The sequence below is a fragment of the Phaseolus vulgaris genome, chromosome 10 (assembly GCF_051622355.1).
Source record: "Phaseolus vulgaris cultivar YP4 chromosome 10, ASM5162235v1, whole genome shotgun sequence".
NCBI lineage: Eukaryota > Viridiplantae > Streptophyta > Magnoliopsida > Fabales > Fabaceae > Phaseolus > Phaseolus vulgaris.
Window position 1 is genome coordinate 3,060,151 of NC_143507.1, and position 27,433 is coordinate 3,087,583.

General features: G+C 31.9%; 3 protein-coding genes and 2 long non-coding RNA genes across 6 annotated transcripts; 3 read left to right on the plus strand and 2 right to left on the minus strand.

The window, feature by feature from the left end:
• Nucleotides 1–1,963: 1,963 nt before the first annotated feature.
• On the minus strand, nt 1,964–4,419 carry LOC137818252 (universal stress protein PHOS34). The gene is made up of 4 exons (XM_068621552.2): nt 4,198–4,419; nt 3,976–4,085; nt 3,725–3,843; nt 1,964–2,290 (listed from the first exon to the last, which is right to left on the minus strand). Exons 1-4 carry the CDS (start codon nt 4,370–4,372, stop codon nt 2,206–2,208), a joined length of 489 nt encoding a protein of 162 aa, XP_068477653.1. The 5' UTR covers nt 4,373–4,419; the 3' UTR covers nt 1,964–2,205.
• LOC150024154 (uncharacterized) lies at nt 3,304–4,624 on the plus strand. The gene is made up of 2 exons (XR_016516442.1): nt 3,304–3,431; nt 3,574–4,624. It is a non-coding gene; the product is annotated as an uncharacterized LOC150024154 (long non-coding RNA).
• Nucleotides 4,625–5,515: 891 nt separating this feature from the next.
• LOC150024155 (uncharacterized) lies at nt 5,516–7,462 on the plus strand. The gene is made up of 2 exons (XR_016516387.1): nt 5,516–7,099; nt 7,215–7,462. It is a non-coding gene; the product is annotated as an uncharacterized LOC150024155 (long non-coding RNA).
• An 8,555-nt stretch (nt 7,463–16,017) lies between these two features.
• On the plus strand, nt 16,018–20,858 carry LOC137819418 (7-deoxyloganetic acid glucosyltransferase). 2 transcript variants are annotated; one of them, XM_068623266.2, is made up of 2 exons: nt 16,018–16,863; nt 19,890–20,858. In XM_068623266.2, exons 1-2 carry the CDS (start codon nt 16,344–16,346, stop codon nt 20,822–20,824), a joined length of 1,455 nt encoding a protein of 484 aa, XP_068479367.1. In that variant the 5' UTR covers nt 16,018–16,343; the 3' UTR covers nt 20,825–20,858. The 2 variants fall into 2 exon arrangements, with proteins under 2 accessions (XP_068479367.1, XP_090152976.1); XM_090296850.1 differs by having other exon boundaries at nt 16,278–16,863; nt 17,898–20,858.
• Nucleotides 20,859–23,099: 2,241 nt separating this feature from the next.
• On the minus strand, nt 23,100–27,366 carry LOC137819494 (7-deoxyloganetic acid glucosyltransferase). Its single transcript, XM_068623363.2, has 2 exons — nt 26,678–27,366; nt 23,100–24,162 (listed from the first exon to the last, which is right to left on the minus strand). The coding sequence occupies exons 1-2, from the start codon at nt 27,195–27,197 to the stop codon at nt 23,228–23,230; spliced, it is 1,455 nt and encodes a 484-aa protein (XP_068479464.1). The 5' UTR covers nt 27,198–27,366; the 3' UTR covers nt 23,100–23,227.
• Between the last annotated feature and the right edge of the window lie 67 nt (nt 27,367–27,433).

The window sequence follows — 27,433 nt, forward strand, 5'->3', positions numbered from 1 at the left end:
AGAATAAAAAATATTTTCATTCAAAATAGTTCGTGATGCTAAAAGTAGAATACTTAAGATTTTCAATCAATGCATTTATTTTAAGTTTTAGAAATATATACAAATATATCCAAAAATATTTTCAAGATATAATTTCAACAAATCTATTTAGAAAATGATAGATTTAAAGATATACTAAAATCATGGTCAAACAAAGCCGGTTAAAAAAATCTTCCACAAAACACGCAGTTTGAAATCTTTTTATTCTTTATATATAACTTTGATTGAAGAAATTTTTAACCCATAATATATATATATATATATATATATATTCAAAGATTTTGTTTATTTTTTTTAATCTATTACTCGTTTAGTTCATTCATAAGACCATCTATCACAAATGATATATCAAACCATCTATTATAAATATATATTCATAAGAATTTATTGGATTTAGGGTTTAATATATTTATATTATTTTTTGTTATCATCAAAATATAATAAAATTCACATATGATTAAAATATAAATAACACATGATCTTCTGGTCATCCAACCAATTTTTTTTTTTTTATGGCAATAGGTCATCCAACCATCTAATGTGGTATAAATTGTCTATGGTCTCAAGAGACTATCTAGAATTTGAAAAGAATACACCCATAGAGATATTAACTAAATTAGAAGAAAATGCATCCTTTTTTAGACCATTTCAATTCTTGCAAGCACAATTTTTTATTGTATTTAATTCTCAATTTTAAAAATATGTCAAAATACTGTCACATTCCATTTTATATGATGTCCCGAAACTGATATCTTTTTCAATAATGCAAAAAAGCTATAAGTTCCATGCATATGTTTCCCTCAGTTTCACTCTATTATATTAAAATAACAAAAATTATAGATAACAGAACTAAAAATTTAACAAAATTGTCTAAAAACAAATCTAGGAAGCAAAATTGTGTTAAAAGAAATTTAGACAACAATATTACATATAAATACAAGTTTAAAGATTAAAATTACAGAAAAGAAAATTAAGAACCATATTATTATTTTATAAAATACGAAGACCACAATCACAACTACACCTAATTTTACTTAAAAAAAATTTAATGCATATTTGACTAAAGTAGTTTTTAGAGCACTCTTTTGCCATTATCATGCCACTATTCTCAATTCTGCTCTGACCCACCAACCCATGCTGCTCACATGGATCTTCATTGTTTAGAAATCTTCCAACTTGACCTAAAAGCATGTAGCATGTGGATTCCAGAGAGATTTTAATTTGGAAAAAGAAGAAGGAAAAGGGAACATAATCCTTCTAATAGTCAAAAGAAATGGCGTAGCATATTAATTTTTAAAAGTTTTCTTTGAATTGGGTTTTTTAACTTTTGATTCAAGTTATATTGCATCCTTTGCTTGTGAGTTGATATTATGAATCGTAAATTGTTCCGTGAGTTGTAAGTTTGATAAACATTAAAAAATTTAATATATACTTAAATATATAAAATATCTATACATGCAAGATACAATAAATTATATATATATATATATATATAATTATATATATACCACACAATTTTACCTAAACAATCTCTAAAAAAAATAATGTGTTACATACATGTTATTAAACAAATTTTGTTTATTTTTTTTATTTACTCATTTTTTAAAATCCACACTGATTCACACAATACGAAATAGTTTCGTTTTGCGATTCATCGTGTGAATCGCACGATATATCTAAGATTCAGGGACGAAAAAGATTCTTCAAGAGATTCGTATCGTGGGAGGGTGAAACTATATTGTTTCATACGATACGTATCGTGAATCGTAAGATATTAATTACTATGATTTTGACAATGGCAGCACTTCCAAACATATCAACAATATATGCAACAAAATATAGAAACTACTTAGGATTATGAGACCATTTTGTTTTGACATGTTAATAGGCAAAAACATAAATATAAATGTCAGAAATTTAAGGATTAGAAGAAAATTTTGAGGCCTAATGGCCTTATATATGGCACTCAGATTAAATTATTCCTTCAATAAAGTCAAAGAGTGAGAGCTAAAATACAGAAAGCATCATATATCTATAATATGACTCATTCTTATTAGACACCAAAATAGTTTAGGAAAGGAAATATGATTCTACTAGATCAAGAACATTGCAAAGAAAATATCATATGAAATTTAAATGTTCTCTTCTCTCCCAATTGATTTATCTTTACTTGCTGATAGGTTCCTTCACGATAGTCACAGGGCAAGAAGCATGGGCCATCACAAAGTTGCTTACACTTCCCAAAATGATCCTGTTTTTTCAATACAAAATAGACATGTCAATTAGACTCATATTTCAATAACATGGGAAATATATGAGATTAATATAATTTTATATAAAATTATCATACTAAGAAGATTTTGAAAAAAAAAAATTACTTGTATAAATAAGTCATACGATTTTAATAAAAAAAAAGTTGTACTCTAGTATACCATTTAGTTTCTGTACAACTTTTTTTACAAGTTTTAAAGAAAATTTTCTTTTTCTACAGAAGTCTTTCTGACTATTTTATTTGATATATATTACACAAATCGCTCTAGAGTAATGATTTCTGATTAAATCTTTCTACTTATTACTCCAAAGAAGTCATGTTTTCTCCTAACAGTTCCATATTCTTAACTGGTGTTATTTTTATACTGTGTTTTCAAAATATACTGATATATTAAAAAAAATTATATACCAAAATCAGTATATTTTGAAGACATACTAAAGGGTCAACACCAAAACTCAAGATTAGAGAATCTTGATTATGATGATTCATAACTTATAACATAACAAGTGGTGAAATTGTTGGTAAAAACAAATCCAAGGGAATAGTGCAATATTGAAAGCTAATATAAAGGGCACTTGTATTTAATTTTGTTGTTGTTATGAAGTCTCAAAGTCCTTGCTGAGTCCAATTGTATTATTTACTAAGACTTTATCTCTCTTTCTCTCTTCTCTCCTTCCCTCCCTAAGTCTGCATCTCTTTATCTCCCTCAACCCATTGAAATTTAAGGCAAGAGAGGTGGAATCTCTCCATGATTCAAATCCAAATAGGAGCTTCTCCTCCCACAAGCCACTAGTTCTCAACTCTTTCCCTAAAGACAACAACAACAACAACCTCAACAACTGAAGAGGCCAACACAAGTGGAAACATCCCAACATGGATGCCGCAATTACCAGAAACAGATTTCTTCATCTCCTCCAAACAACACCACCACCTCCACCATCTCCTCCCAACAACAACACCACCTCCACCATCTCCTCCCAAGTCAACCTTACCTCCGATGATAAGAGGGCCCACATCGATGAGAATCACTTCTTTGGAATTGAAAAGAAAAATTAAACAGGTAACTAAAACATTAGACAAAGACTTCAGTTCAAACAAATTAAGCAAAGACTACTTACAGGTAAATTTTCTCAAAATTTATCCATTTCCTTAATTTTTGTGTACAATCGCAGCCATTTAGTTTTTTCTTTGCCAAAATCTATCTATTGTCTTAATTTTTGTATAAAATTGCAACCCTTTAGTAAATGTCCCAATAAATGCAGATGATAAAAATCCATGGCATTAATGGCAACAGAAAAGTCACACTACAACAAAAGATAAATGAAAAACAAATATCTATCAATGCAAATACATCTCTTTGAAACAATCGGTGGGAGATGCTGAAAAATAGAATTCGGGGACAAAAGTGGGCACCTTTTGATTGTGGTCAGACCCCTGCTTCCCATAACCAGAGAATCCAGCTTCAGATCTTCAATTGCATCCAGAAGTTTCTCTCTTGCATCGCCCCAGTAAATTTTTGTAACAATGTGCACCTAAAAAATCAACAAGTTCAGAGACAACATGGGAACACCCAAAAACATGGTTGTCTGGATTGAATTCCATTTAGAGAATCTAAGTAGAAGGAAAGGGAGAGAGAGGGGGAAGCATTTTTTTTTTCAATTCACCTCCTTTTGTCTGGAAGCAGTGTCAAGCGTATCAAGAACCTCGATATCAATTTGAACACCATACTTGCTCATAATCTCAGGCTCTCTGAACTCTTGCAGAGGAATAAGAGCTTCAAAAACACAAAGCAGAATCGAAATCAGAACAGATCTGATGAACCCAGATCAAAAGATTCCTGAAAAAGTGATCACAAAAAGTAAAATTGAGAGAAAATCGATACTGACGAGAACCAGATTTAGCCCATAGCTGGTTTCGAGACTCGTCTAGAGAATTGGGGCTGATGTGAATGACATAAATGGTGTCACCCTTATCAGCTAAGTTCTCAAGTGCCCATTTGAGAGCATTCTTGCTGCTCTTGGAGAAATCCATAGCCACACCGATCGTTCTGTCCTTTGCCATGGTTTGTGCCTGAAGTTGGAGAAGAGTGTAGAAGTTGAAGAACAACAAAGAAATTGACAAAGGGTTTAAAGTTTCGACACTGTAGCACAAATTTTGGCATCTAATAAAGCGTGTATATATATAATAATATTAAGAAGAATAAATATTATTATCATCATCATCATTATTTTTATTATAATAATAATAATAATAATAATAATAATAATAATAATAATAATAATAATGTGTGCAGCTGTTCCATTATTATGTTTTTATTCTTTTCTCTTATTTATATTTTACTGTAGATTGTTATGGATATATAGTCTGATAATTACGGATTTCACTGAAAAACAAATACATGTTGTTTTACTTTGATTTGTACGAGAATTACAGATTAAATAATAGTTATTTTCAGAGAAAAAAATATATTTTTACTGAATTTAATTTCTTTTCTTTTTTGAGAAATTTCTTATTTCATACAGTATAGTAATCTTATTTATAAAGAATATTTATCTATTTGTATTAAATTCTTATTTAGTTCAGTACTAAATAAGTTTATTTCAAGTAATATTTGTAGCTTGACTTATAAATAACTTCTACTTGTATTCATATATGTTGGATTTTATTCTCTATTAAATAAGTTTATTTCAAGTGAAATTAGTGAATATATCTATGTTCATTTAATAAGCCCGTATTTATTTATTTAAATAAGATTATTGTTTATTTTATCCCTCTTTTATATTATTGTGGTATTAAAATTGTGTCCTATTGGTATGAAAATAGTCTAATTCATTATTCTATATAATTACAGTTGATAACTGAAGAATCTTATTTTAGATTGCAAATTTATATTTTAGTAGTTGATTTGTTATCTTTAAATTTATTTAATTTAGATAATAAAGTTTCCATATTAATTTTTATGGATTTAATATTAATGTATTGTGAATAAAAAAACACAAGATATTGTTAATTTGTGATTTAATTAATTTTGAAAACTCTTAAAAAAAGTATCATTTGATCTTTCATAATAAAGAAAATGATTTGAATTGTAAAATACACAAAAAAATTCATCAGATATATTATGTCATTAGCACTTTATCACTCATTCGTCAAGATATTTTTTTATTCATTTATTAAGGATTTGACTCTAAATCTTTTGTTTGATAGACACACCCGATATATATTTCACTTATGAGGAATTTTTAAAGAATCCAGACTTAAAGTAAAACCTTTATTTAAATACATTTATTTTGTTTGATGAAAGTAAACATTTTTTCTTGAGGAAAAAACTCATAACAAGTGTTGTAGTCAGACGAATATAGTCAGTCAAAGACTTATTTTATACTTAACTTTTCTAGCTTAGAGAGATTGTGTCAAACACAAATTTTACAGATAACTAAATCACTTGATTAACATAGATTTATGTTTACTTTAAAAAGTAATTAGATCATAGTTTTAGTGCCTGACTAACCGATGCATGTGTAGATTAGATACTTAGTTTAAAATCGCTTAACAAAACATTTAATAAGTTATTAAGTATTAGCTCTACTTAGGTTAGAGCAGATGATAATGATATGCAATGTAAAAATAGAAAAGGAGAGAAAAACTACACACAATAATTTATATTGGTTCATCTATTACAATAGATTACATCCAACTCTTAACTAACTCTATCAAGTTCAACTAAGCATACTAATGTTACGAAGTAAGCGTTGGGTATTATGTGGGTTCACAGTCATTCCTAGTTAAACCCTTGAATATTCTTTCCTATAACCTCACCTAGCTGACACTAAGTATTATTGACACCAGGCACTCCTGACTAAACATTGAGTATTCTTTGCTGAAGTCATTCTTGACTAATACTAAGATTTCTTAACACCAACCACTCTTGACTCAACACTAATTATTATTTGTTCAAGCCACTCTTCACTAATACTTTGAGTATTATTTTATACTTTTTAGTCACTCATTGCTAACATAGGAAAGGTCGAAGATTTGAATGATCGTCCAATCATTTTGTCTAACTAAGGGAGAGTGTTTGCGTCTTAAGATGAATATAAGATTTTGGTTACCTCTCATAGTTTAGATCATTTCTCACTCTGTGGGGGTTACATCTTTTGACAAATACAAGATGAAAATTCACTCTCCTAAGAGACCAAAGAGACTTATCTTGTGTTCTCTTCTTCTTTACGTAATCTCTTGAATGACTGATAGTATATGCTTCCCTCAGTTATAAAGGCTTTTGTACCATCGTATGGTAAAAGTGCATATCATACATGACAAGTAAGCCAAATTTCAAATGTAGTTTGTCACGAGAGTTGTTGGTCCTTGCAACTTTAGCTCATATCCCAAGAAATACTGAAATGTTGTCTTGACGCAAATCTTTTTTAGGATAGATGTAGAAGGTAGTCTCTAAAATAGATTCAAGCTTTAGGAATATTCTTTGATTTTGTGTTTGACTTTAAGTCTTCATTGAGCGCATCATCAAATGCTCTCTCACTTCTTTATCAGACATTTTGGTTGATCTTTGTAACACTCATTTCGTCTGACACTCATCAATGCTTATCAGAGGAAGTAAAAGGTTTGTTCAATGATTTTTTGTTTGTTATTCATTCTGCTACAAACCTTGTTGTTGATCAACAATTTCCTATCATTTGATAGAAAAGACACTAGTATGTGTTGAAGATAGATGAAGACTCTTCTCAACTTGGATAAAGAAAGTGTTTGATGAAGAAAATCTTCTTAAAGGTTGATGTACATTGTATTCATGGTCCTGTTTTTGAACTCTTGTATCTGCACTCTAGGTGTTTTCTTTCCTATAATTTCTCTTTGTAAAGGTGTTTATAATTGTACTTCTTGACAGGGTTTCTTGAAGTAAGTGTGTTGCTGAAATAGGGTGTTTCAGCTTGTGTTCTTTGTTCTTGGAGGGTTCAAGAACCAAGTAGTGTTTCTAAAGATTGCTTTGGCTTAGTGAAATCCATCTTGGTAAAAAGTGGGAGTGCATGTAGCTCTTGATGAGTGAACCAGTATAAAACTATGTGTGCTCTTCTCCTTCCTTGATCTTTTCTTTAAATCTAAAATCTGTAATAAAATGAATCTGTTGTTTGAAAATTGAATCTATTGTTCTTTTTACTGTTACTGGGTTAAATCATATACTGTTCTTCAAGATTCTGATAAGGCCTGTATCTTGCTTAAAATTCACTGTGTCTGTAATTGTTGATTGAGTAATACAAGTGTTTAAAATTCAATTAAGCAATCTTGTTCAGAATTCTTTTGTCTTTGAAACTGCTTTCAAAAAGATTTTAAAGGTTGTCTGTCAAAATTAATTTCTACACTGAGTATCTCTTAACTGAATTGTTCCTTTTAAATCTGCTAGTATTTGGAATTATTAAGCAAGAAATTAAATATGTTATTTCTAAAATAAATATGTTGTATTTTTTGAACTACTACTTGAACTCAGAAAATAAATATGTTTTTACTTTGAATCAATCTTTTTTTTTTCTATTAGGATTTCTTAAAACTGTTTTCTTTGCAAAAAATTTATAAGTCCAATTCACCCCCCTCTTGTACTTAGACACTAATAAACCTAATACTATGATATGATTTTTGCCTTAACAAACTCAACTTCATGCTTTGAAAAATATTTGTTATTTGAAAATTGAATGTAATTGATTTAGGAATGAAGATTGATAATGATTAATAAAAACAAAATAAAAAAGAGAAAGAAAAAGAAAGATCACAAAAAAATATATATACTAGTTCATATCACAACTAATCATATATCTAGTCTCAATTATTCAACCTTAGAATACTTGGAATTCATTATCTTTATATATTTATACCACAAGCAAAACATACACAAGACAACAGATAACAAAGATCAACTCTTGAGTACAATCAAAAGGATATGTCCCACCTTGGGATCACACCAAGAGAAAACCAACTAAATTAACTCTTGAACACTTAAGAGGATATAAATTGGAAACACTCTACCAACTCAAAAAAATTGATGTTACCAGAAACAACATAACAAAAGCAACACATAAACTTCTCTTGATGCTTGACTTTACTCGTCAAGTCCAAAATCTCCCTTTTTTTTAGATGACACATACTTAATGCATGATCAAAACTTAGATGTTGGAGATACTCACACATTGCTTCCATTAGAGTATTCAATCACATATGTAAAAACTCAGTGCATGGAACTCTCCCTTGTTAAGACATGAAATACAAGGGAAAAAAAAAAATAAAGAGATCAGATTAAGAGTAGAAAAAAAAAACTCATCTTAAGCTCATGTATGAGCAAACATGCATATATTCTTCCCCTAAAAAAAATACATCAAAAATCATATAAAATAGCATGTGCTAAAGAAATAGATAAGAAATATTAAAAAAGTCTGGAATAATCATTATGCTCACATGCTAATAAAAAAAAAACTTCAAAAAAACACAATTCTCTAATATAATTGATTATCATCCTTGTAATCAAAACACTAAAAAAATATTTATGCATTTTTAATCTATTATTTGGTAATTTAATCTATTATTTCACCCTACTAATCGATTAATTTATAGTTTAATAGATTTAAACATGAACTATGAGCATAAAGCAATCCCTGGAATACAAACACAAAATTGAAATTTATTCAAACATAATCCATTTATTGAATTCAACAAAAAATTGAAGAGGCCATTTTTGGGCTATTTTCAAGGCGCTAGTGTTTAATCCTCACTTATTCAATCCACTTTTTTGCTTATTTTTAAGTCTCATATTTTCTAGGATTGGAATAGAAAAAGGCTTATGTATCTATAAATAAGACCTCTTTTTTCCTTGTACACTCACCTTGAAATTGAACTTGAATTAATGATCATTTTTTCAATCTTCTTGCTCTTTTGAGGTTAGAAACATGAGAGTAATCTTCTTGTTCTTGTTGTGCATATTTATGTGTAATATTTCTAATACATGCTCTAATGTTTTTTTATGCACTTATAAATTTTGCTATCATAAAAAATGGAGAGATTGTTGAGACCCTATACAATCTAAGCCCTAATAGATAATCTTAAGCCAATAGACCACCTATAAAGTTTTGATAATAACAAACACTCTAAGTGTTTTATATGTTTGAATGAGTTTAATTTATTTGAACATTTTAACACGTGTTTTGTGGTAGCTCAAGGATAAATAAACCATCCAATGTTTATAGCAAGTCTCGTAGTAATTAATTAATTGTACAAGCTAAAATCATCAAAGGATTTTTTAGATAAATAAAGTGTTAAAAACAATTGTATCATACAACTATAATATATATGTATAAAACTGATTTAATTCAAACGATCAAATAGGTTATACTAATATGGAAACAAACGAATCAACACGATTATGATCAATTATGATTAATTATCATATTTGTATATTGTGTTTGAAATGTTTTCATTTTAGAACAAATACATAAACACCTTATTGATTAATATAAAAAAAAAAAGCTTTCTCATCAAGCATTTATGAAAAAGAAGATGAAGATTCTCATTGAAGTCCAAGCAAAGATCAAGTCTTCATATTTCAAACTACAACTGTCATCTTCTAGAGTCTATATAAAGAGAACAAGTTGAAGAGGAATAACACACAAGAATATAAAACAATACAAGTTTTCTCAATTCTTTCTATCTTAGTGTTCTTTAGGGGAGCTATAGCCTTTTATCCAGTGAACTTATATTGTGCTTTCTTTGAAAGTCTTCTTTTCTTTTTAGAGGTTTTAATCTTAGGGGAGTTAGGACAACTGGAATCAAGAGTGGTTAGTGTACTTATGAGAACCAAGATTGGTTAGTGTACTCATTTTTAACTAGGAGTGATTGATGTATTCGTTTTTTAATCATTCATTTGATTCTTTGAGCAATCTACTTAAGGGACAACTAGATATAACTGTGTGTTTTGGTGAACCAGTATAAAAATTTGTTATTCTTCTTTAATTTCTTTACTATATAGTCTAGTCTAGTCTAGTCTAGTCTAGTCTGTTGCGAAAAAAAGTTTAAGACTTTAATAAATGCCATTCTAGAACTAGTTGTTCCAAAAAATTGATCCTGGAAGCTTGCAACCATATAACCTATAAATAGGGCCACTTGTAAATTAACATTTGATTGAGTGAGGGTATGTTTACTATAACAAAATTGTGAGGGAAAAGTTCTCTTCTTTTTTGAAGTCTTATCTTGTTATATTGATTCAAGTGGCAACTCTAATAATCACTCATCTTGAAAAGTCTTCCAAGTGGCAGAACATCACCTTTCCATTTCCAAATAATTTATTTCTTAGTTTTTCTCTTTACTTGTTCTTACTTAATTATCTAATGCCTCTTATACTACACTTTCTGTCATGATTAAGCTTGTTATACTGGACTTTTTGTCATGATTAAGCTTGTAATGTAATAGGTTTATTTTTCTCCTGCTTTTTGAAATAAACACACTTATATTCTTTATTGAGTTACTTTCCTTCCATCCTAAAGCATCTAAACATCTCGATAAAATCATGCATGTGTCATTTCAACTCATATCAAGTAGTTTTCGGGTTGGCGAAGTGCCAAGACTAGGGGTGGTCATGGATTAGATTTTTTATAATCCAATCTAGATCCAAACAAATGGATTCGATTTAAAATTCATATCCATTTTAACTAGACCAAATTTATTTGGATTTTTTCAAATCCATTTAAAGTGGATTAAATCTATATTAAATTCACTTTGTCAATTAGACTAAATCCATTTCGATATGGACACGGACTAATCTGACTCAACCTCGGTCTAAGCCGACTCAAGTTGGACCTAGACCGACTTGGCTAAATCTATACCCTGGTCCACTCGGCTAGACCTGGACCCGAACCAAATCGGGTCGACCTAGACCCGGGACGACTCGTGTCAACTTGGACACTAGACTCGACCTAGTACTAGGAAGGCTCAACTCAACATGGGCACGAGGGCCCATATCAAGTCGAGTCGGTTCGGGGCTATGACGAGCTGAGTTGACCCAAGCCCATGTCAAGCGAGTCGGTCTAGACTGATGAAAAGCTGAATTGGCCCGTGCCGATGTCGAGCCGGGTCGGTTGGGTCGATGTCGAGCTGAGCCAAGTCGACCCAGGCGGATGTGGAGCTGAGTCGACTCAGGCCGATGTGGAGCTGAGTTGGTTCGGCCCATGTCGAGTCGAGTCGGTCCGGTCCATATCGAGTTGAGTCTACTTGGGCCTATGTTGAACTGAGTTTGCCTAGGCCTATGTCGAACCGAGTTGGCCTGAACAAACTTAACCTTGTTCGGGTGCCAACTCGACTTGGGCTTTGGCTCACTCAGCTTGACTTGGGCTTTGGCTCATTCAGCTCGACTTGGGTTAGGGTTTACTTGGCTTGACTTTGGCATGGACCGACTCGACTCAACATTTTAGACTGACTTTACTCGACCTGGGTTCAGATTGACTCGACTTAACTTAGACCGAGTCAAGTCAAAATCCAAACAATCCAAAAATATATCTAATTTATATCTAATCTATATTCAATTATATGGATTAAACTTAAAATTAAAAAATATAGATTTAAATTTTAAATAAATTCATTTAAATAAATTAAAAGTAATATCGATTTGGATTTTTTTACTACCCTAATAAGACAAATTGAAATATTGTTGGAATGAAATAATATAAAGGGACTTAAAATATTGTAAAATATACACCTGAGATTTGTTAGACTTAAGATATATAAACCTTAGGAGTTAAAGAGTATTTAAGCGACAAGATAAATAAATACAGTGTAATTATTTTTATTCTTTAGATGTGGTCCAAAAATAAGAAGAAAGCCAAATGGGAACACGTGGAGGACAAAAAGAATCTATGTTACTTTTAAATAAGACATTGCATTCTCCTGTCAATATCGCCATCACTCATCACAGATTTAGTTGAATCACAGCCGTTCGTATATCTTTTGCCATATTAGTGGGCCCTCATGTGGGCAATGATGCTTTTTCTTAGCATAGTTGGAAACCAAACAAAACACTGTGTGTGACCGAAGGAAACTACATTCTTTGAATAAACAATTCACGGAAGTTGTCAGAAACCGACCACAGTTATAAAATTATAACACGTTAATTTTTTCTTTGCGTGCATGAATAAACCATCATTTTTTTAAATATAATTATCTTATCTAAATAGTTTCTAAAGTTTTGTTAAATAACTATTTTAAAGAAAAAAAATATTTGATATCTTATGGTCGATTCTAATATCAAATAAAGAAAAAAATTGATAAATAAATATTTTTAACTATTTTTTTAATTGTTATATTTACTCTCTTTTGTTTCGTACTTTTGAAGTATTGTATAAGTTTTTTTTTCTATGTATCTGATTCCGAGATACTCAGATACAAAATTATAATTAAATATAGAATAATATAGAATTTGGTATTCAAATAACTCAAATAATATGATAACAAAAGTATAAAGTATAAGAATTTAGTAATTAATTATATCTTTTATTTCTTTTTATTATTTTAGTATTTATTAAAAAATGTTCAAAAGTCTATAAATACATATTGATTATATAGGGAGTTCTTACTAATCTTGTCACAAAATAATCATATACTCAATATTTTTTATAAATATTATCAAGTCGAGTATAAAACAATCTTTTGCAGATAGTTCTTCCAGTTCTTCCATTGGTCTTTATCAAAAGTTTGGTGGTTACATTTAGGAGAATCTAGTTTGATTTTCTAGGGACTTACTTCTTTCACCTTATTAGAAGAACAATATGTTTATATTCAGTAAGAATATTTGGTGCTCAAAATGAGACTTGGGTAAAACTTTTTCCCAAAGCAGAAGTGTTATCTTATAGTACTTAACTGAAGCAAAACTATACTTTTCATCCTTGTCAAATTTAGAGATGGACCCTCAATTGACAATGACTTTAAAGCACAATCACTACAAGAAAATCATGAAATAAAAACCAATTTTAGAGACAAAAAATAATTAGTTGTTATAATGACTAAATTAGAAACCATTTTAGAGACTACAAAAATTTTTGGTTTCTAAATTAGTTTCTATTATTGTTAAATAGTTTCTAAATTGGTATCTAATTAGCTACCAAAGTTTTAACTACCAAGGTAGTTAACTACCAAGTTAACTACCTTGGTAGTTTTAACTACCAAGTTTTAACTACCAAGGTAGTTAAAACTTTGGTAGCTAATTAGATACCAATTTAGAAACTATTTAACAATAATAGAAACTAATTTAGAAACCAATTTTTTTTAGTTTCTAAAATGGTCTCTAATTTAGTTATTATAGCAACTAATTATTTTTGGTCTCTAAAATTGGTTTCTATTTCATGATTTTCTTGTAGTGAATGAAAAGTCTCATTTAAGAAAACGAGGAGAAACCAACATGGGTCAAGTTGCAAGCTATCCATGAACAACTCACGATATTGACCTAGTATTGAAAAACACACATTGAAGTAGAATTTGCAGGAAAAAACCCAATACACTTTGTTTTGTAGGTAGTTGAGTCTTATCCCATCCCGATGGAGAAAAACCTGTAAAGGACAAGGGACAACCAATGAATGATGCCCGATCTTGGAGGTACGAAGTAGAGGTACGGACACAACAACTTCACATTAGCATCGAACACCAAATCAAGTTCATGGCTCGTTATCATAGAGGGAGTGATGCAATCTGTGTGGTTATTTCTTGGAGTGAATTGAATTGGCAGCGAAAGAGAATGAGAATGCACCGAAATTGGAGAGGAATTGGTGAAGAAATAGAATGATTTAGGTGCTAAATTTAGGAAGAGGTGTGACCAACTTCCTAAGGCTTTATTAGGCCAATTGGCTCTCTAGAAAAAGTATATTTAGGGAGAGAATGAATATGAAAATTCAGCGTACTCATTCAGCTTCCATAGCTCTTAAGCTTCCATAACTCTAGTTAAGCAAGCTTAACCATGGTGAGCTCTAGTAATCTAAGAAGTCATCGCCCAAGCTTCTTAAGATAGTCTAAAAACCCTTGCTTGTATGACAAGTGAGGGTTTCTAGAATGTCTTTGAATTACTTAAGAACCTACCCTAAAAATGGTCCAAAAATACAAGACATGAAGAATTATCTACTCTACTTTTTACAAGTTTTTATAAAAGCTAAGAAAAATATTTATTTTGTATATCTTGAGATTGTTATATGCTCTTAGTTTTTTGTATGATGGCTTGGAAAGTGAAGATGGTCCTCCATCAGGTTCCCCCCTTCAAAAGGATTTGTCCTCAAATCCGAATTAGGGTGTCACCTTATTAATGGAGCATGGTGAGCATATTCCACCTGGGTCATGTATCCACATGTAAAAAGTAGCAAACATAAGGTGCGAAAGAATAAAATCTGGAGGATATATAAACATGGTGAAAAAACAAAAGAATTGGGTTGTGTGATATCGTTATTCACTAGTGTAGAAAATGCATTCTACAACAACATATTAAGTCGGTTAATTGAGAACCGATGTAACTAAAAATGCAGTGACATTTTTGTAAATATTTGACATATATTACACCGGTTGTAAGGATCAACCAATGTAATATGTTTTTTTCAAAGTTAAAAAATAAAGTTTTTAAAAAACTTATTTTAGTGTTAAACATATTACACTGGTTGGTTAATCCAACCAATGTAATATGTCCTTGAAAGTTTTAAAAAAAAAGTAATTTGGCGATACACATATTACAACAGTTGGTTCGTCCAACTGATGTAATATGTCATTGAGAGTCTAAAAAAGAAAGTTTAAAAAAAAGTAATTTGGTGCTAGACATATTACATCGATTGGTTCATCAAATCAGTGTAAATATGTTTATTTACCCTACCGTTTCCTCACACTCTCACTACTCACTGCGCTTAAAATTATTTCTCTCTAGCTTTTGCCTTCACCATTGATGTCGCACTACTGCCACTGTTCTAATTCGCTTATACCACCGCTCCGCACCGCTTCCTCCACCATTAATGATGAAGAGACATAGCATCTTTTTGTTCAAAGCTGTGAATCTGAAGTGTGGTTGGTAAGTGAAGTTATTTAACTATTTTATTTATATAACATTAATAACTTAATATTATTTAATTCACTTTGTTTATTTCATTTATGACAGGACTGTTGGAAGAAAGCTCAAGTCACAACACAAAAGAATGTTATTCTGCACCTAATGTCTCGTTCAGGATATCAAAAGCTTGAACAATCACTAATGATGGAAAATGAGCAATCTAGACAGGAGACTAGGTTTGAGATTGATACCGGGGTCACTGAACCTCCATCACTATCTTCCCGCCACGAAAAATGGAAGATGGCCCGATTTAAAAAGTCGGGTGCATTTAAATCTGAGCAATCATGGATAGTCTCGGAAAAAAATTGTAAGTTATTTTTATCCTCTTTTACATTTATTTTAAAGCATTAATTATATTAAAAACTTATATGATTTTGGTCTCTTGCATGATTCATTGTTTGAGCAAAGCTCCCATGGTAATTTTGTACCTGAAGGTCGTCATGATATCTTGGTTGAAGCAATTGGACAATCTGAGCATTGTAGTTGTGTACACTCATCCTCTCTCCCCGCCTCAGAGACCAAAGCATAACTGACGAATAAAATACGTCAAGAACTAATAAAGGAGATGAGAAAGGAGACTGATAGGTGCGACTAGAGTTGCAACAGGAGTTTCTATAACAAAAACTTTGTGTTGAGCCGCATGTTAGTCCCGCACCCAAGAGCACAAATTGACAAGACAAGCCAATATGAAGTGCTGGTAGAAGGCGACATCTTTCCTAAGGTGGCCATAAAAAGTCTATTAAGAGGCCACCATCTTAGAAGTACAAGTATCTTGTGGAATCCGCTGCAACTTCGTGGCTTTGTTATGAGCCTTACATTACATTATGCAGACGAATAAATGAAAAACACTTATTTTTCTGTTCTTATTTCGAAAGAAAATCTTTCCCTCTTCTCACCAATCACCGATCACCGAACATGGAAAAACGGTCAACAGCACCACCCCACCTACTGGCCTTGCCCTTTCCAGCAGAAGGGCACATCAAACCCATGTTTTATCTGACAAAACTTCTTTGCCACAAAGGCCACAGAATCACCTTCGTCAACACCCAGCACATCCACAATCGCCTCCTTCAACACACAGACCTACCCTCCTTCAACTCCGATTTTCCCGATTTTCGGTTCACATTCGTCGCTGACGGCGTGCCTCACGACCTTGCTCCCGACGACTTTAGCGTCACAATATCTCCGACGAGTAGGTCCAGGGTCGCGGAGGAGTTCGGAGAGATGTTGAGAGGCCTTGTGGAGAATCCTTCGGAGTGGGGCCCACCCTCTTGCATCATTGCAGATGGGATCATGTCGACGATTGCCATGGACGCTGCTCAAGAGGTGGGGGTTCCGGTCATTGCTTTCCGAACCTACAGTGCCACTGCCACGTGGGTCACAATCCATGTAATCAAAGTTCTTCATGAGGGACTCATGGATATGCAGGATCCGGGTTAGTATATAAATTTCATCCATCAAATTTTACTTCATACCAATGTTTCATCAGTGTAACTGTATAATGCAAAACCTCAAAGACAACTAAAACGATTCATCTTTACAAAATTATCTTAAACTATATTGTGACGTGAAAATTATATTTACTTTAAACTATAAATTGATTTTAAGTGAAAATTAATCTTATGTTCAGTTCATCTGAAAATATATATTTTCATTCGGTATGAGTAATTTGATTCGGATATTAATAAATTTTATTAGAATAAATTTTAATCACTTATTAAGAATTGAATTTAAATTTAACTTATTATTTTAAAAATTTAACTTGTAGGATGAGGGTGGTCTCTATATATAAATAAAAATTGATTATATTGATATGTGATTTTTAACATCATTTTTTAATCTATTTTTTTTTATTTATATTCTTTAAAACTATATTGACTTTGTAATTTTTTTTTATATATATAATGAATAAGTTATTTTATTGGTAGATATAAAACCCAGAGAACAACATTAAAATTTAGCTTTTCTTACCATCCACAAAGAGATGTTCAAACGAAAGTTCTCAATTGAGGATTAGAAGCTTACCTACATTGCTATATCAAAAAGCACCCTCACTCTTGGTACAATATCTCCACCTCGTAGAACTATGTCACAACATGACCCAACAAGCCCAAACAAACCACTTTGAGGACAGGCAATTGCTTCCTGCACCATATCACTGCACCCAATCACATGAGAAAAACCGAAAATACCCTTGAAAAAATGGGGTGCATATAAAATTACATTCTGAATCCCCTTTTCCAGAACACAATAATCTCTTCCGGATAAATTTTTCTGGAATGTATTATTTTCTGTTCCAGATTTTTTTATCCGGAATGGGATTTTGATTTTCTTTTTCTGGATTTTTATATCCAAAACACAAAAATCTCTTTCGAATTTATTTTTCTGGAATGCATTATTTTCAATTCTGAATTTTCATTTCTAGAATAAAGGGTATTTTTGGGATTTTTGAAATTATGTTGGGTGCAGGTTCAAAAGTGTTGGGTGCAGGGAGCATTTGCCTGGAGGACAAAGTGCTTGACCCAGAGGATGGTAATATTACACCACGGTCCATCATTCCCTCAAACACAAAATACAAATTACTCAACCCAATGTTAGACCTTCGATACACATAAACTTAGAAAACTAGGGTAACTAAATTCTTCTTTACTCATTCGTGATGATTTTAGACCTAAAATAGGAACTGAATGAGTCAATTTGGGCATTTACAAAGTTAAAAGTACTTTCCACCTATACGGCTAATTTATTACATCTCTATATAGTAAGCTCAATTACACTATTTTCTCCATCCATTTGAGTTGAATAATTTATCTTTTGGGTCTGTTGGGATTGATGGATCATGGTGTAACATTTGGTTTCACTTAGAATAATTGATTCTAAAACAAGACCTTATTTTACATTTAAACAAATTTAGGGGATTTTAGTCGTGGACAAAAAAATTATACTATATTTTTACTTCGAAATTGATTTTATAATAAACCCATATAAAAACATAAACTCCTTTGACCAGTTTGAACTAAAATTAACTTTACAAAAGTAATTCATTCAAATTTAATTTTACAAACATTCTTCTAAACACGATACGAAAAACGTATATTCACGTCGGTTATGCATCAATTCAAGAGCAGACACTAAAAACCTACAAATAACATTAGCTTGTGTCGACTTGAAAATGGAACGATATTTGTGTGGACCAAATCTAAGATTAACTTACGTAAATATTATGGGTTACATCGACGCTAATGGGACTCAAGAGAAAAAATTTAAAAGAAGCTACATTGCGTAGGTTAAGCCCACATAAAAATTTTAATAAATTAGTAAATTTAAACATAGATTCGCTTACACCGACGCTTAAGTAGACGAAATTGAAAAAAAAGCTAGCATGCATAGGTCCATGCGAAACATGAAACTAAGAATAAAATTAAATGTAATTAAAGGTATGCGTGAGCTTTGGCCTACGCTTGTACACTATAAAAAAAAGCATTTTTGAGTAGTTTAAGGGATTCCTTAACCTGTATTCTAAATTTCATTCAAATTCCAAATTCATCTAGAAACTCAACAAATTGAAAAAAAAAACCATCAAACTCGCCTTTATGTTAATTTTAGTTATCAGCAACGCACACCACCACAAGTAACACCAAACCCTTCAATCCCGCTGCAATGACACAAAAATGCTTTCAACGAACTTAGGAACTCAAAATAAAGAACCACAACACACGCGTATTGGGATTTACTTACCAAATGGAGTTGCGGAGGAACTGAAACGGACCTGTGGAGAAACTCAAACGAACCTACGAGGAAACAAAAATAGAAGTGCAGTGGGATTTTTTATGGAAAGAAGATGAACAACGGCGAAGGAATGAAAACGGTGAGAACCTGGAAAATAACAAAGGTTAACACAAATGTAACTCACCAAGAGGGAGGAACTCACTGTCACAAAAAACCCTTCAACTTAGATTTTCTAATTTTGGAAAATATAAGAACACAAAGGAAGAAAGTGAGTCAGTTCTAAATATATCTCTTAAATAGTGTCGGCCAAGCCGACACAAAGTTCAACACGTGTTTAACGTAAACTACATTGACGCAAAGTTCAACACACGTTTAGCATCAGCAAGTCGGCGTTAGCCCTTTTTCAAATTTACTGTCCCCTCATTTTTATTTATTTTTAACTACTCTTTTTCATTATTACTTTTATGTCTTTTTATAACTTTTTTGTTTAATTTAAATAATTTTATTATTATAAATTGTTGTTAATTACATTTAAAAAGTAATAAAAAAGAATGATACTCTATTTAATTAACTTAAATACATATATTCAAATTAATAATGTCATTTAAATAAGTATATGGTATATTTTTATATAGAAACTTTCTTCATTTCTTGGTAATTAGTGCATTACAATTTCACTCTTATTACACTGAGAAGCTACAATTTGATGATTGACTTGGAATTAAAATGCAGAAGATGTACATAAGGTGGTATCAAGCATTCCAGGGTTAGAAAATTTACTGAGAGATTGTGATCTTCCAAGTGTTTACAAACTGAAACGTGGAAGCCTTGCTCTTGAATTCTTCATGAAAGAATACCAAACCATGACGCGAGCTTCTGGTCTTATACTCAATACATTTGATGAGTTAGAAGCTCCCACCATCACCAAGCTCACCACTGTGTTTCCCAGAGTCTACACAATTGGCCCTCTTCACACTCACCTCAAGAACCAAGTCACACAAAACCCTTCACTGTCCCTTAATGTCCGAACACAAGATAGAAGCTGCATAACATGGCTTGACCATCAAAGGGCAAAGTCAGTTTTGTATGTGAGCTTTGGCACGGTGGTGAAGCTATCAGAGGAGCAGCTTTTGGAGTTTTGGCATGGTTTGGTGAATAGTTTGAAGCCTTTCTTGTGGGTTATTAGGAAGGAGTTGATGGATGGAAAAGCTGGTTTTGGTAACAATGTAGCTAAAGAGCTTGAGTTGGGAACTAAAGAGAGAGGGTTGTTGGTTGAATGGGCACCTCAAGAGGAGGTTTTGGCACAACCAGCTGTGGGTGGTTTCTTGACACATTGTGGTTGGAATTCAACACTGGAATGTATAGGTGAAGGTGTGCCTATGCTTTGTGTGCTTTTCATGGTGGATCAGACAATCAACAGTAGGTGTGTGAGTGAGCAATGGGGGATTGGAGTTGGTATAGATGGGATCTTTGATAGGTTGATTATTGAGAAGATGGTGAAGGATGTGTTGGAGAATCGGATCGAAGGGCTCAGAAACTCTGCGGATCAGATTGCAAAGCAAGCTCGTGATAGTATCAAACAAACTGGTTCTTCTTCTCGTAATATAGAGAGTATGATAAAGGACATCTTGTCAATGAAGGAACAAAATATTCAGCATAAGAAGTAGTTTGTTTGTCCAATGATAAAGAATAATTTCAAATCCAGTGGGGACGAACTCACTAATCGAAGTGGGACGAATTCACTAATTTAGTTCGCAGCTCTTTAAAATCTGCAACCCACGTGGACCAACGGCGGGACGGAGCATGTTGGTCTGCTGGTCCGTGTAAATAAAAAATTAATTATTTAATTTTTTGTAAAAAAATAAATTTATACCTCATTCACCTAGTATTGCAGTGTAACATTTATTTTATTTTATTTTAAAAAATTAAATTTAATGTACTAAAAAAATGTTTTATTTTAATCATCTAACAGAGTTAGTATTAAGAGTGACAATGAATTTAGTTTTAAGTAAAGTCTTATATTTAAAATTTGTTAATAAAAAAATATAAAAAAGAGATTTCAATAGGATAGTTAAAAAATTAGTCATCTTCATTAAAATACTTTGTAGTAAAACTTTGATATGATACTCTTATACATTTATATACATATAGGAAAAAATAGATGCAAAGCCAAACTTTAATTATTTTTAATCAAATCTTCTAACAACCCTCATACTTGAATTTATATTTTTATCTTAATTAAATGAATTGAAACCTGGATAAAATTTTATTTTTCTGCCGTAGGAATACATTTTTTATAATTAATAAAATTTTAATTTTTGAAAAAAAAGGATTCTTATGCGGGCTGACCCGCATGTTACTTCTTATGCGGGGTGAGCTAGTGAAATGAGCCCACATTCCTAGTGTGGGCGCGGCCAAATGCGGGATAGGCCTATGCGAGGCGGGCCAGCCCACATTGCCACCCCTCTAACGTTAAGTTGAGTAATTTGTATTTTGTGCGTGTGGGATTGATGGACTGTAGTGTAACATTACCATCCTTTGGGTTAAGCACTTTGTCCTCCAAGTGATTTGTTTGGGCTTGTTGGGTTGGTTGTATGGGAAGTGTGTGAGTCTGGGAGGGGCTGCTTCTTCCTACACCTCCATACCTTCTTTTCTCATCTCCATAGATTTTCGTATTTCCAAAAATGCTCCTCTTTAATATCTCGGATTACATAATCTGGAAGTCATTTTTCAAATTTGTAATTAGCTTCTGGATTATATAATCCGGAAGCCTTTTTTTTCAGATGTATGATTACTTTTCGGATTACATAATCCGAAAGTCTATTTTAACTTTCGGATTATGTAATCCGGAAGTCTTTTTTCAAATGCATTTTCGGATTATATAATTCGGAAGTTACTCTATGAGAGTGATACAAGAAAGATAAGAATGTATTTTCATGTTCTGAAAAAGAAGATATGGAGGTGCTGGAAGAAACCGTCTCTGAGGTTCTGGATGGTTGGAGTGAACAACTGTAAACTCTGTAGTCTAACAAACATTTGCATCAACTCATTCGATTGAACTCAAAATTCAATATTTATTACTTTGATTAGTTGTGCATTTATTAGATTAGATAAATTGTTATGTACATGGATGTCAAAAAATTTTAAAATACTTTTGTTACCCGCAAGTTTTTCGAGATAAACGTGGTTTTGAAAAATTAAAGTCTATTTAAAATACAGAACGTAGGAATGTATTTTTTGTACAGTGTGAATTTTATACTACATTATGTTCTTATTTTTGTATTGATAAAACTGATTTTTTTCACATATTAATTAAAGAGGAGGATATATAATATATATTTGAGTACAAATTTTTGAATATATATGAGTCACTTTTACTTTTGGTCAAGTTGGCCACTCATTAGATTTTTTTTTAAACTCAGTATCAGACCAATTTAGTGATATATAGTCTCAATAGTTTACTCAACCTAAACTTAATAAATTAAAACGGTTTTTAAATCTGGAACTTTAGATAATAAGGAAGTATATCAAACTTATACAAATAAGCATGTAACCAATCAAATGGAAGAAAAAAACACGATATTTAGAACTATAAAATAACATATAAAAATTAAAAATATTATTGATATTTAAAATAGTTTTTATTATAATAAATTTATAAATTAAGTTGAATTCTTAAATTGATATCTAATTAGTTATTAATATTTTAACTAAAGTTAGTAGTTAAAACCTTGATAACTAATTAAATATTAATTTAATTTTTTATTAATAATAGAATAATTTTAAATATCAATAATTTCTAGAATAGTATTTAATTTAATTAATAAAATAATTAATAATTTTTTATCTTTAATATTGATTTTTATTTAATAATATTTTACAAAAATAATTTAAATACTAAAATTTATAGATTGTAAAAAGAAATATGCTTCATCAATGTTTTGAAAAATAAATTATTTTTTTATAAAACTTTCATATTCAACATGATGCAACTTAATATCTCAATACTTCATTAATAACAATCATCACCAATCACACCTTCACACGAAAAAAAAAGTAACAAACAAACACTATTTCTTATGCTGAATATTTTGTTCCTTCATTGTCATCATGTCCTTGATCATACTCTCTATATTACGAGAAGAAGAACCAGTTTGTTTGACACTATCACGAGCATGCTTTGCAATCTCATCCACAGAGTTTCTGAGCCCTTCAATCCGATTCTCCAACACATCCTTCACCATCTTCTCAATAACCAACCTATCAAAGTTTCCATCTATGCCAACTCCAATCCCCCATTGCTCACTCACACACCTCCCGTTAACCGTCTGATCCACCATGAAAGGCCAACAAAGCATAGGTACACCTTCACCAATGCATTCCAGTGTTGAATTCCAACCACAATGTGTCAAGAAACCACCCACAGCTGGGTGTGCCAAGACCCCCTCTTGAGGTGCCCATTCAACCAACAACCCTCTCTCTCTAGTTCCCAACTCAAGCTCTTCAGCTACATTGTCACCAAAACCACCTTTTCCATTCATCAAGTCCTTCCTAACAACCCACAAGAAAGGCTTCAAACTATTCACCAAACCATGCCAAAACTCCAAAAGCTGCTCCTCTGAGAGCTTCACCACAGTGCCAAAGCTCACATACAAAACTGACTTTGCCCTTTGATGGTCAAGCCATGTTATGCAGCTTCTATCTTGTGTTCGGACATTAAGGGACAGTGAAGGGTTTTGTGTGACTTGGTTCTTGAGGTGAGTGTGAAGAGGGCCAATTGTGTAGACTCTGGGAAACACAGTTGTGAGGTTAGTGATGGTGGGAGCTTCTAACTCATCGAATGTATTGAGTATGAGAGCAGAAGCTCTTGTCATGGTTAGGGTTTCTTTCATGAAGAAATCAAGACCAGAGCTTCCACGTTTCATTTTGAAAACATTTGGAAGATCACAATCTCTCAGTAGATTCTCTAGCCCTGGAATGCTTGATACCACCTTGTGTACATCTTCTGCATTTCATTTCCAATTCCATCATGAAATTGTCAAGCTTCTCAGTGTAATAAGAGTGAAATTGTAATGCACTAATTACCAAGAAATGAAGAAAGTTTCTATAAAAATTAACATATATATTTCATTGAATTCCAACCCTAGTATTTTGTTTTCTTTTATATTTAGTGGCTTTACAAGAGATTTTATTCGCATGTATTAATAAAAAATCTATTAATGCAAATTTATTTTTACAAATATATAAGTATTAATATTTAAGAAATTACATGATTCCTTTTTAGAAAAAATTACATCACATTAAATATTGATGGTTTATAGATAACATGACCTAGATTTCTCTAAAATAAGAAAAAATATATTTTTGACACCTTCATCATAAATACCCACTTGAAATTTTTATTTTCATAATACAGTAATAAAAATTAATAATAATTTAATTTTGAGACATATAAAATATCGATGTCATTTCTAAATTATCGGTCAAAATCTCAGTGTTGTAAACATATATGTCTTCAACTAGTATTTTGAATATTAATAAACTTATATAGATAGTATATTCAAATAATCTATAAAATTAATTAATTAAGATAATATTGGATGTGCAGAGATTATCTGCCACACATGTCGACTCATTATAGGACGCAAGTAGAGTTTGTGAATCAAGCGCACTCTACAAGACGTTAAAAAAAAAAGAAGAAATGTTTGCGTTGACCTATAAAACGCTAAAAGAATATAAATTTTAAATTAAATGAGAAATGTATCGCCATGCAAACTGATTTTTTTTTTTAATACTTGCATCGGTTTAGTGGACACATAAACTGAATGCATGAGTGTTGCTTAAAAGTTTATTATTTAAATGTAATAATTTGAATATATGTATTTAAGTAAATAAAGTATCATTTTTTATTATTTTTTAAATGTAATTAACAATAATTTATAATAATAAATTATTAAAATTAAAAAATTAAATTTTAAAGAAGAAATGATAAAAAGACATAAAAATAATAGTTAAAGTAAATAAAAATGAGTGAAAAAAGTAAATTTAAAAAAGAGTTTGCCTTGTTAAATGCGTGTTGAACTTTGTGTCGTGTTGATTGATGCTATTTAAGTGATATATTTAGAGCTCACTCACTTTCTCCCTCTCTGCGTTCATATTTCTCTAAATTAGAAAAAGCTAAGTTGAAGGGTTCTTTGCGGCGGTGAGTTCCTCCCTGCTGGTGAGTTCCATTTGTGTTTTTTCAACTCACAATTATCACTCGTTCGTAGTGTTTAGAGTTTAGGGTTTGCTTCTGAGATGACGCATACCGACGTTAATATACGTTTTTCGTGTAGTGTTTAGATGAATGTTTGTAAAATTAAATTTGAATGAATTACTTTTGTAAAATTAATTTTAGTTCAATCTAGTTATTTTGAATCAAAGGGTTTATATTTTTATATGGGTTACTATGAAATCAAGTTCAAAGTAAAGATATAGTATAATTTTTTTTGTCCACGACTAAAATCCCCTAAATTTGTTTAAATGTAAAATAAGGTCTTGTTTTAGAATCAATTATTCTAATTGAGACCAAATATTACACTACGGTCCATCAATCCCAATAGACCCAAAACATAAATTATTAAGCCTAAATGGATGGAGAACTACATAGTGTAATTGAGCTTACTATAGGCGGAAAGTATTTATAACTTTGTATACATAGGATATTGTGGGAGCTGTCACAGTTTATCAAAACTGTGACAGGTAGGAATTATTCATCAAAACTGTGACAAATAGAAATAAAAAAATTAGAAGTAAAACACTTGTCCTAAGATAAATTTCTCATCACAATTGTAGATAGCAAGTCGTCGTTCTTGGTGGGGTTGGCGGGGTTGGCTGTGTAAGGTGTAAAAGGATGTTGGTTCCTAGATTTGGAATCACAACATCTATTTCACTATTTCTTCCTACACCTTCCATAGAAAGGTGTATGGAAGGTGTAGGAAGAAAGAGTCCATCTATCTTATATTAATTTGACTACACTAATGTTTGGTAAGATGAAATATGGCTTAAGGATAGAGAGTTTTATGAAGTTGGAGACCCAAAATAAAGCAACTAAGGATACATTTCTGAAAAAAAAAAAACTCTCACAACATCTATTTCCAATTCCCATTAAAAACCCCACCTAATTCTTTGACTACACCATCCATCCATGTTTTTGTAACATTTAAGGATTTATTAAGAACATGATTGAAACCGACTTGCCGGCACAGGCCAACTACACGGGAACTGTTTTAGTGTTGTCACATTAATATTTAAGTCCAACTATTTTAGTGTTGTCACATTAATACCTTTTTTTTTTTTAATTTAACCTTTAATAATTTCTTTAAGTTTTTCTTACAATATTTGATGAGATTTATTTACTCTTAATTACATGTATCGAGCACTACAACATATAATATTATACAAGGAAGAGTAATCAAACTTATGAAGTGATGAAATATTGGTATGAAGTAAAATTTGATGGATGAAATTTATATACTAACCCGGATTCTGCATATCCATGACTCCCTCCTCAAGAACTTTGCTTACGTGGATTGTGACCCACGTGGCAGTGGCACTGTAGGTTCGGAAAGCAATGACCGGAACCCCCAACTCTTGAGCGGCGTCCATGGCAATCGTCGACATCATTCCGTCCGCAATGATGCAAGAAGGCGGGCCCCACGGCGGAGGATTCTCGACAAGGCCCCTCAACATCTCCCGGAACTCCTCCGCCACCCTGGACCGACTGCTCGGAGACACTATGACGCTGAAGTCGTTGGGAGCAAGGTCGTGAGGCACGCCGTCGGCGACGAATGTGAAGCGAAAATCGGGAAAATCAGCGTGGAAGGAGGGTAGGTCTGTGTGTTGAAGGAGGCGATTGTGGATGTGCTGGGTGTTGACGAAGGTGATTCTGTGGCCTTTGTGGCAAAGAAGTTTTGTCAGATAAAACATGGGTTTGATGTGCCCTTCTGCTGGAAATGGCAAGGCCAGTAGGTGGAGTGGTGCTGTTGAGCGTTCTTCCATGTTGGGTGATTGGTGAGAAGAGAGAAACTGGATTCAAATATTATCGATGGAACACACAGGTCAATAAGTAGAGTTTGTTTTGGCCGCCATTAAAAAGATACGCCAAAATCTTCTCTTGTGTAGTCCGCTGCACGTTCGTGCCTTTTTTATAAGCATACTGGCATCCAACACGAACCCAGAGATGCATATCATCTTTAATGACACGAGATAACAAAGGATACTATCACACGGTTAGA